The sequence below is a fragment of the Pezoporus flaviventris genome, unplaced genomic scaffold (assembly GCF_033815535.1).
Source record: "Pezoporus flaviventris isolate CSIRO_AGI_PZ_B2104156 unplaced genomic scaffold, CSIRO_AGI_Pfla_v1 ptg000035l, whole genome shotgun sequence".
Lineage (NCBI taxonomy): Eukaryota > Metazoa > Chordata > Aves > Psittaciformes > Psittacidae > Pezoporus > Pezoporus flaviventris.
In genome coordinates this window covers 10967640-10979737 of record NW_026892583.1, presented here as the reverse complement: position 1 = coordinate 10979737, position 12098 = coordinate 10967640, and the positions used below count along the sequence as shown (strand labels likewise).

Genomic DNA, 12098 nt, shown 5'->3' with positions numbered 1-12098 from the left:
TCTGCCTTGGGCACATTTTTTAAGAGAAGCTTATTTTGAGATATTTCAGATGTTTGGAGAAGGTGATGAGGAGAACATCTGAGGAGAAGTTTTGCTGCTCTGGAGCAGACACTTGATTGGAGGAATGTGGGAAGATGTCCATGGGTAAATCTGCCCAATTTGGGGCAAGAAGTGAGCTTTTCTTTTGTTGATCCAGTTTGTGCTCAGCTCTGTCTGCTTGAGCCACAGGAAGGTTGAGGCAGGCACACTGTGAGGCCAGATGGAGAGGAGGCAAGAGCATCTTTCAGGATGTGATTTACGGGTGGTGATGGTGGTTTATTGCTGGTTCTTGTTGGACTGCTCTGCTCTGGTGTCCATGGGGAGAGCAAGTTTCTGCTGCTTTTATAATCTTAGAATCACAGAATATTTCAACTCGGAAGGGACCATAAGGATCACTGAGTCCAACTCCCAAAGTATAAGTATCTGGTATTAGTACCTGGCAAGTCACCTTGGCCTTCTCCTTACAAGCGTGAAGCTTGAAGGTAGATACCTTCATCCCTTGACCACTGCTCCTGCTTTTTTGCTCATGTCTGGTTTGCTGGGTCTGTCTTGATGACAGGTACCCACAATGCTTACTGGTTCCCCACATCATTAATCCAGGCTGGGATGCCAGCAAAACTAGCAGGAGCATTTAAAGCTTCCTGGTGATTTTCTTTTTTGATCCAATGGACAGCTTTCACTTACATTTTCCATCCCGTCAGACAATTCAAAATCGTGTTTCTATGTTAAGTTTCCTTTCAAAGATGTTGTCTGTTATTGGTATGATGCTGCTGATGTAACCTGTTCTTTTTGTTCCCTGTGATACCCATCACAAAAAGTCAGAGTTTGGAAAGGTTTTTCTATTGTTTTGGTCTTAGACTTTTCCAGATGTCTAGCTCAACTTCCTGTCATTCCTTGTGCACTTAGAAAGGAGGGATTGTTTGGAGTGAGGAGCTGGAGGATGGCCCAAGGTGGTGGTTCAGGGCAGCAGTAGGAGGTGGCACAGAAAACCTTGCTTGTGGCATCTCAACCATGCCACACACCAGCTTAAACACCCTTAATAGTGCTTGTAGAGGCAGAATTTGGGTGCATCAAATTGTACATCTAGGTAGGCTTCTGATTTAAAAAGGACGCACCTCTTTCCCAAAAATCCAGTTTATTATTGGTCCTTCTAGGTGCTGAAGCTCAGATTTATGCCCAGCAAGCAAATGATGCTGAGCTTATTGCCCAGCGTACATATGCAGTGGAATTACTGACATTAGGATACGGTCATTGAACCTCCCTAATACTGAAAATTTGGGTCTTATATATTCTTAACATAAAAATCAGTGATATGAATAGGGACTGTTTAGCTCTCAGCTATTCTGGGGTATGAGATACCAAGCTGGTCCACTTTCTTCTCTTCAAGTGTGTAATTTTAAAAGGGGGGTATTTTGTCTGCTTTGAGTCTGTACGAGCTGTAAAGCTTTAAAAGGCCAGGAGTAATGTGTGCTTCAGGATCAGTTTGGCACCAAATTGCACCACTTGCTCAGCATATTAATACCAAATTTGTTTGGCCATCTCAGCAAGCTTTTCCGTCCGTGAAATGCTGCGTTTCCATGCCTGGCTGTTTCTTGTATCAGGAGTAGAATAATGTGGAGTCACTTGGGTTGCTTTGCCTGCCGAGTCCACCGGTGCTGCTGCAGACACTCCATTTGGATGGTTAAACCTCACCTGTGCTTTCTGCCCTCTTCTGAAAATGGCTGTTTTCGCCTTCTGTCCTTCCCTACTCTCCCGGTGACTTTCTCTCGCCTTCTCACTTCCCTCCTTTCTTTCCCTCTCCATAGGCACTGATATTCTTTACATCGGCCCCGTCAAAGGTGAGCTCCACCTCAGTGGAGGACTTTTGCGCTCTGCCTCTGGTCTCTTTGGCTGCGCCCTTAGTTTATTTTCCTGCTCCTCTAAAACTTTTGACTTCCAAAATCTTTAAGCAACAGGTAATACCGGTAAGTTGGGGGCCCTTTGTGTCCCAGGTGCCATAGAATTGCAGGGGGCAGGAGTTCCTGGCGTGGGAAACCTGCGCCTTTTCCCATGGATTTGGGCTGGAATGAGTTTTCCATCAGTTTTTCTCTTGGAGAAGAGCTGAGAGAGAGGGACAGCTTTTCATGGGAAAACAAGCAGCACAGTGTTTTCCCATTGCGGAAAAAAAAAAGGAAGAAAAATGATAAAAAAGGGAAGGTTTTTCATCCACTGGCTTCAGTTTTGTGTCTGAGTTGGATTGGTTGGGAGAAGGCAGGGCTTGGCCCTAAGCTAACTCCCAGCTTTTATTCCTCTTACTGGTAGGAAACATATATTCAAGCCCAGGACTGTATAGCAAAACGATGACGCCGACATACGACGCTCACGACGGCAGTCCCCTGTCACCCACTTCAGCCTGGTTTGGTGACAGTGCGTTGTCAGAGGGGAACCCGGGCATCCTGGCTGTGAGCCAGCCCGTCACCTCCCCAGAGTCCTTAGCAAAAATGTACAAGCCACAGGCGTTGCTAGATAAAGCCAAAACCAACCAAGGGTGAGTTAAGGATTTGGTTTTCTGCTCTTTTCTCTTTTTGGTTTTTTTCAAGACGCAGTTTTAAATTGTGTTCTTGAAAGCATCACTCTGACTTCACCAGAGCTCTTTGTGTGTGTGTTACTCCATGTTGACAATTTACAGATGGCTGGATTCGTCCCGATCACTTATGGAGCAGGAGGTGAAAGAAAATGAGGCTTTGCTGCTCCGGTTCAAGTACTACAGCTTTTTTGACCTGAATCCAAAGGTACAGAGTTATTTATTTTACTTACATCTTACAGACAAAGGCTTTGAGCAAAGGGTGCCTGTATCTCCAGTGTGCTTTTGTTTTGGTAAATCCTCCACTACTTTGAAAATCAATTATGCAGGCAGCAAGCCCAATTTGCATGCTCCCAAGTACCAGTTTGCTAATGCTTAGGTATTGTTAGAGATGCTTAAGGCCACTCTGCTTTGGTGGTAGAGGCTTTTCGGTCTTAGATTGAGGCACTGCATTGAAATGAAAGATGAAGTGGTTTGTCTTGAGCTAGGATAATGTGTTTTACAACCAGTCTGTGTTTTTGTGCTGTGCCATAGTACGACGCGATCAGGATCAACCAGCTGTATGAGCAGTCCAAATGGGCTATTCTGCTGGAGGAGATTGAGTGCACAGAGGAAGAAATGATGATGTTTGCGGCACTGCAGGTAGGAGACAGCCTGAGACGCTTACAGTTTTGGTTAAACTTGTTTTTGTAGCTTTGCAGATGTCTCTATTAATGAATATTGATTAACACAATAAGTGAAACCTCCTGTAACTGGTGCTCTAAGCCCCACCTTGTCTTTGATGGAGCCTGGCCTTCTCATGCTTGTAGAAGTCAGATCATTTCCTGTCTCCTGGTCCTCACTTGAGCTTATTAGGCAATTTAAATATTTGCTGCTGCTTACTTCTCATGAAAAGGAATTTGGCCTTCTTTTAACCAAACATGTTCCTGTCTATCTTAACTTTAAGGTCTGCCCTTCTTAAAAAAACCCAGTAAGTACTCTAGGTTACTGAACTGTGCATTCTGGCACGCTGCCCCCCCAGCAGCTGGTGATAATCTGTGGGTTTCCCAGAACTATTTATTTATCTGTTTTATAAAATACTCAGCATGATTTGGCATAAATAGTACACCTGCTATTGACTTCTGTAAGACGGATGGGAGGCCCTTTACTATGTGTGGTCTGGCACGCCTCGTTGCTGTAGGATATAGAAATAGCTCCATCAAGAGCAGGGCTCTCTGCTCCTAGGGCCCCTCCAGGGAAAAAAGAGTGAAAACAAATACAAAGACTGAGATTACCTCCCTGAACGGTCCAGAGTGGGCTGGGCATGGACCTTCCTGTAAGATTTTGTGGATGTTTTGGTTTTCTGGGGAAAAAACAGATGTAGTGCATCTTCCCAAACTGGGTGGTGTGGCTGATAGGCCAGAGGGTCAGGCTGCTCACCAGAGGGCCCTTGGCAGGCTGGAGAAACGGGCCAGTACGAACCTCATGAAGTTCAGCAAGGGGATGTGCAGAGTCCTGCGCCTGGGGGGAGCAATCCCAGGCACCAGTATGTTTTGGGGACTATCCAGCTGGGAAGCAGCTTGGCAGGAAAGGACCTGTGGGTGCTGATGGACACCAAGTTGAGTATCAGCCAGCAGCGTGCCCTTGGGGCAAAGATGGTGAATGGTATCCCAGACTGTGTTGGACAAAGCACTGATAGCAGGTCAAGGGAGGTGATCCTTCCCCTCAGCACTGGTGAAGCCAAACTTAGAGTTCTGGGTCCAGTTCTGGGCTCCTTAGTGCAAGAGAGATACGGACATACTGGAGAGAGTCCAGTGAAGGGCCACAAGGATTATAAAGATCCTGGAGCATTTCTCCGATGAGGAAAGATTGAGAGAGCTGAGACTGTCTCCATCCTTGGAGATAATCAGAAGCCAACTGGACATGGTGTTGGACAGTAGCTGTAGGTGGAGGTAGGACCAGATGACCTCCAGAGCCCCTTCCAACCTCAGCTAGTCTGCGATGCTGTGAAAAGAGTAGCTCTGCTCTGCAGAGTCCAGAGCAGTCCTTCGGGGTTTATACCAACTCCTTGGACTGAAAACAGCCAAGCTGGTCATTCCTGACACAATTGCACTCAGTCTCAGCACTTGCTGGCCTCTGTTTATGCAGAGGGTACAGCTCCATTTTTCCACTCTGATTCCCAAGCATGATGGCTGTGTTGTGATGATCCCATAGCATCCAGCAGATCACAGGAGCATCCCAATGAAATGCTGTGCCTTGCCTTTCAGTATCACATCAATAAGCTGTCTATTATGTCCTCTGAAAACCACCTGAACAACAGTGACAAGGATGTGGATGAGGTGGATGCTGCACTATTGGATCTGGAAATTACTTTGGAGGGTGGCAAAACGTCAACGATCCTGGTAAGGGTTGCAGGACCTGGTGGCAAATGGCTTGTGTGTCCTGTCACCTCACACAAGCAGGAACACAATCATTCCAAGCTGGGAATTCTTCCAGGGATCCTTTCTTTTTTATTTTCTTCCTCTCCTTTTTTTTTTGTACTTCTGCTCTTACAGCATGAGGAAGTTGCCCACAGCTCAGTGAAGCAACACAAAACATAGACCCCAATAATATTTTCCTTAAAATGGTATTTTTGTTAAGTATCCAGGGGTAGTTCTGGTAGGAGGAGACCCTGGGCAGTGTCCAACATGGGGCCAGCACCAAACTGGAGCTCTGCTCTGAGCCCAAGGCAGCGTAAAAACGTCTTTGATCACATGCATGTACTGAACCAAAGGCTTCATTTAAGCTGTAAAACTGCCTTCTATTTTTTGGGTGTTCACAGTTAATTTAGCAGGGAGAGCTCAGCCTGTCCTGTGTGCCCAGCTCTGCATTGCTGCAAAAGTCAAGTGCAGTATTGCTTTTTTTCCTGTTGGGATCATAAGACCAAATGGTGTTGGAGAAATCTTGGAGGAGCTGGGGTCTTACCGACACCCCCTTGCACTAAGTCACTTTCCTTAGTAAAATAATGGAAAACTGAATTAAAATTAATTTGGTTTCTGTTCTCACTTACTGACTTCCCAAAATACTGGATTCTTCACGCTGAGGTTTCTCTGCCACTGTTTCTAATTCGTGGCAAAGTTTTACAGCACCTAAAACAGCTGCTGTGATTTTCAGAAATAACTTATGCTTATGAAGCCCTATTTTTAATGGACTGGATTTGAGCCTGGAGTGGGCTATGACTATTTCAGAGGATTTCTCAGCTTTTTTTTCCGATACACTCTTTTGACAGTGGTTTTCCACCTTTAAAAATGTAAAGCCCAAGAAGTAAACTGCAGAGAAAGGACTGAGTCCAGTCAGACTTGGCCCAGGACAGCTTTTCCAGGCATTTTGTGCATTTATGTCATCTCTGAGTTTCATTTTAAGTCCTTTCAAACCCTAAAATCCCTGAAATTTTCCAGTCTTACACTTCATATAATTTCTTTAAGTGCTCATGAAGGATCTTTTTGAAGTTAACATCCATACTTAGCCTGCTTTACTAGCACTAATAACAGCAGAGGTTTCCAATATTAACCAGTCGCCGCAGGGACAGCAGTGCTCCTTTGGTGCGACAGAAAGAATGCCAAGATTTTATCGCCAAGAGATCCTTTATAATTTCTTTGCAAAACCAGATTTGAAGCACAGTGCTTAGGAACAGTCCCTGCCAGAGAGGAGGGAAGATGACAATGATTCATCAAAACTCTCCATCCCTTTCCGTAGGGGTTGCTAGCAGTAGCCATTTCCAGATGCACTCGAGTAATTGAATACGGATAATGGGCAATTACTGGATTGTTTGTTTAGATTCTGCATTTTTTTCCCTGTGGTATCTATAAACAGCATTGCTCACTGCAGACGGAAAGTAAACTGGCTTGCTACTGGAAGCTGTTGGAACAGTCTTTGATTTCTCTGTCCTTCGAGAACCCTTTAGTTTGAGCTTGTGGGAATTGCAAGTGCCACCCTGTATATTTTTCTCCTGCATATAATCAATATTTAAATATAACATAAACATAACATAAATAACATTTAAATAACATATTTAAATATAAATAACATCAATATTTAAAAAGCTGGGAGCAGAAAACCTTTCCAGACTGTCAGAAAACCCTTCCCTAGTCCTCCATGGACATGCAGAGCAGCATCTTTTCCTTTTGTTTGGAGCATAAGGAAATAACTAAGGGAAGAGAAAAACCCCTATGCGAACATGAGCTGGTGTGACCGCCAGTGACCTCGCGGGTGGGAATTGGCTCCAGCAGCAGCAGGAATTCCTCAAAGGAAAATAAAACCTTGTCCTCTGGTTTGCAGACAGCACTTCTGTGCCATGGATTTTTCTCTGCTTGCTTCTCCTGTGAAGTGGATGAGGCTTTCTCAGGAGCATTTTCATGACCCCTGAGCCCTGATGTTCAGTGAAGCTGCCCCTGGCTTCCTCCCCTGCGCAGCATCCCTTCTCTCACACACCCAGCACCCCGGCCCCACTCTGGCATGCGGGTGAATGGGGTAATCTTTTCTTTTCAGGGTGACATCACTTCCATCCCCGAGCTCGCCGACTACATTAAAGTCTTCAAGTAAGTGCTGATGGGAAGGGGTGCTTGTGAAACTGGTAATGCCTGTGAATAATTAATGGTCCTATCGCCTAAATCCTTTTTTAAATTTATGTCCTGGCCTTAAGATCTTGCTGCACACACTACGTTATTCTCCTGTGAAAAGCCGCCAGGCAATCGCTGTGTAATAGCGCAGCTCACTATCGGTGCTTTCTTACTGTTAAAACAGTTTACTTTATCCTGTAGCACAGTCACTATTACACACTAGTGAAATACTTGATACTGAACTTGATCAGTTCTTAAATACAAAGGGTGTTTTCCCACTGTTGCCACCCCAGCAGGTACACATTCCTCCAGGAAAGCTTCCTGCATCCCGTAGCCAGGAGTGCGTGCTGGGATGTTTGTCACACACTTAATGCCCAGGGGATAATCAAGGCATCCTACAATTAGAAGTGGAACATAGAAACCTTACTCCTCCTCCTGGTTTGGAAGAGGCTGGGTGAATTCTAAAGAGCTGAGATCCCAGTCACTCTGCCCTCTCCTTGCCAAGAGGAGCAGGTTAAGCTGACTCTGCTCTGCTCCTCTTCCAGCTCACTCAGGGTTTAGTTTGGGGTGGTTATATTTTGCTTTGACTCTGACGGTGGTACGTGGAAACCGGGAACGTCTGGACTTGGAGTAACATTTTGGCAGCCACGACCGTCTCTTGCAATTTATTGCCTGCTGCAGCAAGGGTTCCAGTGAACATTCTGGAAACTGGAAATATGGATGAGATTCCACAGCATAGCTATAGGATATAGAAGAAAAGCTGTAGCCAGCAAAACAGTTCTGGAAGAAGCCTTTATTTTATTAATTGTTTGGTTCTGGAGCCAGAACTTGACACTTCTGCTCTGAAAAGCTCTTTCTTCCTCTCTGAAGGTGAATTAATAAGGTCTCCTCTTAACTGAGGCAAAGTTTCAGGGCTGCAGCCTGTGCCCTGCATCTGAGTGGCTTTCCCCCCACCTTGAACATCCCCTTGCTATTGTGTGCTTGTTCGCAATAAAATGAGGCATGACTTGGGGAGCTAATTGCAAATTGGAGTGCCAGTTGGTGGGACAGGAGATGAAGCAGCAAGAAGCTGTTGGCTCCTCACCTGATGCAAGCCCCAAGTGCTGGGTTGGGATTTGAGGCTGTCCTGCCATGGCAGGGAGGCACAGAATTGCCATTTGCTCCTAAAAATGTTGGCCAGGTGGTATTTTAGTGCCAGGAACCCAACATAAATGACATGACATTAGGAGATGGTCCAGCTTTGGACATGCTTCTTGTCACACTTCAGCTGAAGAGGGGCTGCAGCATACGTCCCTAGTATGCCTTACATAGAATTCCTACATGTATGTCCCTATAAATGCTTGGTGTTGCTGCAGTTTTGGGATGTTTCTTTCTCCCCTGCCACCCATGTTACTGCCTGTGCTAGCCAAAAGATGTATTAAAGCATCTTTAGCAAAGCATGAGAGTGAAGGATGGAAAAACCTGCACGTGTAGGATGGCTTGGCTCGAGGTTGGTGAATTCTGTAGTGGGAGGCAGCTTTCAAAAGAAACTGCAGTTGTAAAGTTTGTATAGGACAGGGCTATGTGTGCCAGGGCTTTAGGAGGAGGAAAACCAGCACAGACAGAAGGAGGCAGCAGATACTTCAAGTTCAGATGTCCATTAGTCATGTGGGAGCAGCGAGGCTCATTCAGACACTGTGTTTCTCCCACACCATCCCAATTTCCTTCTGACTCACACACCCTGAGCAGCCTCCAGCATGGTTTTGCTTGGAAATGAAAATGCAGAGGGCCATCACAAGCTCTCAAGGACAAGCAGTCGGGGCCATCACACATGTGATTCTTACAGATGAGGGTTCAGCAGCTGTTTCTGGGATGGAGATGTGAGAAGTGCACTGCAGGGAGAGGCTGCGAACACAGCCTGTGAATAAGGTTTAGAAATTAACTGGGGTTAAGAAATTGAGAAACTTGCAGCTCTGGAAAGGTCCTGGGCTCATGGTGGGATGAGCAGGCTCAGGGTACCACCATGCCAGGTGGTCACTTTTGCTGCAGGCTTGCAGCCCCATCAGTTCTTATGCAGAGTCAAGCAAAATCCGTGTTTTCCATAGAAAAGAACTGAACCTTTTCTGATGTAAAGTGGAGTATTTAAAAAGAAAACAACAAGTGTACTCATGCATATACTTGTATTCTTAGTACTGTCAGAGTGACAGATCTGTTAGAAGTACCGCTTCCTTTCAGAGCTTGAGCAAAGTGGTTCCAGTTTAATGTGGTGGGTGAAGAGGCATAATTCACAGCAGTTTGTAGACAGGTCTATTCTTGTAATACAGTTCTCCAGCTCCCCTGACCTTGCCCCAAATTAGTGGGACCTCCATGGGATCGAAGAATCCAAACTTGCAGTTACAGCTCAATTTCTTAACCCACCATTGTAGTGAAGGGATGATGAGTGGTGGCTGAGCTTACAGACAGGGACTGTCCCAGATTACTGACACCAGATTTTCAAGGGTGAAATGAGTTTCCTGGTGCAGCAGCTTGGTTTAGGAGCTTAAACTAAATTTTATGTCCCTCAACTTGTCTGGCAGGCCCAAGAAGCTGACGTTGAAAGGCTACAAGCCATATTGGTGCACATTCAAAGATACCTCTATCTCCTGCTATAAAAGCAAAGAGGAATCCAATGGGACTCCTGCACACCAGATGAACCTGAGAGGTAAAAGAAGTGTAAATGCTGTTGTATTTTATTGTACTAATAGGCTGGTCCTCTTGCATCTTCTTTTCACACTGGTTTATCTTCTTGGGATGCCATCCTAGGGTTGGGTAAATACATTTAAAGGAATGAGGGTGGCTGGGTTTGATAGAATGGTATATGTTTAGACTTCTAGAAAGTGAGTACATGGTACTTGTGACCCCAACCCACCAGCTCCCAAGGAGCATGGGGAGACAACTTGCTGTTCTCCTTTTTGTCATGGCTGTCCAAAGGAATTGGACTAACTCCCAAGCAGAGAATAAGCCTGAGCTGGAGAGAACAGACCATTCTCTTCCTCTGCTGCCTTTAACTTTTGTTCCACCTTTCCCTGGTGCTGGTTGGGACCAGCCTTGCTCTATCACTCCCTGTGAGCTTTGCACATGAGTTTTTAAATTCCTGCGGCTGTTGGCTTTTCTTACGTCAAGTGAAACATTCCTGCTCCAGCAGCCACCGAACTGCAGAGAGCTCATTTTGTTCCCTGTGGAGGCAGGACATGTGAAGCCAGGTGACCTCAGGCTGCAGACAGGGTGAAGCCTGGCCTGCAGGACCTTTTTGGGAGCTTTTGGCATATCTGCTTTGATGGCACTTCTAGATCTCGGAGGCAGAGTTGAAGCAGTGCCCAGGCTAACTTGGTTGGTTCAGTTCATCACCCCCCACTGTTTATGCAACCACTTGTAGTTTTCTACAGACACCAAAAGTGGGATGCTCACACCTCACTAGTGACTATAGCAGCGATGTGCCCGTCTAAAATGATGTATAGGGGTTTGGGGTTGAGAGTCCCCACCCATCCTGCCACCTTATCCCACCATTCCATAAAAATGCCAGCCATCGGGTCCATTCACAAGGCCAGGCAGGATCTACAAGGTGAATTCTGCAAGCGTGCTTTAGCTTTGGCTCCCTTGCTTTTAGATCAGGTCTTGCTTTTTTGCACCCTTTTTTCTTGTCACTTGGAAAAAGAGACATTGGACAAGTGTTTTTGTCCCTGCTATGTAGAGTGTTCATCCATCAGAGATGTGGCGCAAAACTTTTGCAGTGCTGAGATGTCATAGGAAACACTTTTTATAGGAGAGCTTTGGTTTTCCTTTTTTTCCTTTGTGTTTAGGGTTTTTTTCCCCCTTTTTTTAAAGCATGGTTCTTGACACCCCTGTTAAACCCTGGCCTCATTGCAGGATGTGAAGTCACCCCTGATGTGAACATCTCTGGTCAGAAGTTCAACATCAAACTTCTGATTCCGGTGGCGGAGGGAATGAATGAAATCTGGCTTCGCTGCGATAATGTAAGTTTATCACTTGGACTGGCTGTCTCTTTGCCCTTTGCCTACCATCAGCTCATGTTCAGATGGGCCATGTAGCTGGTGATAAAAGAAAAAAAAAGACAGCAAATGCACTCACGTGTCTCAGCTCTGTGTTCAGTGTTGCATGTGGACACACGCGTGAATTTGGAGTAGAAAATTAGCCCCTGCTCTTCCCTGGCTTTGTCCCATGGTTATAGTCTACTCATTGGTTGGGTTTCTGCCTGTCTTCTGTGTGTGCTTCAGTCTCCTGGGCTGGAAGGGAAATAAAGGCTCCCTGGGGTTTAACTGGGGCTGGCAGATGGTACCCCCACCACTCTGATGGGCATGGGTCTCTGTTTCGGGGGGCAGGAGACGCAGTACGCCAGCTGGATGGCTGCCTGCCGCCTGGCCTCCAAGGGCAAGACGATGGCTGACAGCTCCTACGGCATGGAAGTGCAGAACATCCTCTCCTTCCTGAAAATGCAGCATCTGAACCCAGACCCGCAGCTGATCCCAGAACAAATCAACACCGACATCAATCCCGAGTGTCTGGTTTCTCCTCGCTACCTGAAGAAGTACAAGAACAAGCAGGTACGTGCTCACCCGCTCTGCCGGCACGGTGTTGGTGTGGACCGGGCTGACCGTGCACCCATTTCGGCGGTACCTGGTGTTTAACACTGTGTGTTTTGGATGTGTCACTTAATCGGATGCACGTGGTTACTAAAATGAGATGCCGACTGAAATGTGTGGTTTCGATCCAGCACCTGGGGATGACACCCATGACCTTAATTCTGCCATACATTATGTGATGCTGCACGTACACAGCTTTGGCAGCAGGGAACTGTTAAACACATTTAAAATTCATTTACATTTACTTTGAATACATTTTGAGAATGGTTTTTACCCCTGCTGCTACTGAGCAACAGTGCA

The 12098-nt window shown here is 46.0% G+C and overlaps 1 protein-coding gene across 4 annotated transcripts in view; it reads left to right on the top strand.

Annotated features, from left to right (window-relative positions):
- The window catches only part of FERMT2 (FERM domain containing kindlin 2), a 51091-nt gene that overhangs the window by 33548 nt on the left and 5445 nt on the right, over positions 1 to 12098 (top strand). For 2 of the 4 annotated variants that reach the window (XM_061462543.1, XM_061462541.1), the window contains exons 4-12: positions 1845 to 1877; positions 2341 to 2566; positions 2708 to 2810; positions 3137 to 3244; positions 4849 to 4983; positions 7109 to 7158; positions 9735 to 9859; positions 11065 to 11171; positions 11538 to 11759. In XM_061462543.1, coding sequence (XP_061318527.1) covers positions 1845 to 1877; positions 2341 to 2566; positions 2708 to 2810; positions 3137 to 3244; positions 4849 to 4983; positions 7109 to 7158; positions 9735 to 9859; positions 11065 to 11171; positions 11538 to 11759 — 1109 coding nt within the window. The remainder of the gene's footprint in view (positions 1 to 1844; positions 1878 to 2340; positions 2567 to 2707; positions 2811 to 3136; positions 3245 to 4848; positions 4984 to 7108; positions 7159 to 9734; positions 9860 to 11064; positions 11172 to 11537; positions 11760 to 12098) is intronic. The other 2 variants (XM_061462545.1, XM_061462544.1) reach the window with 1 other exon arrangement.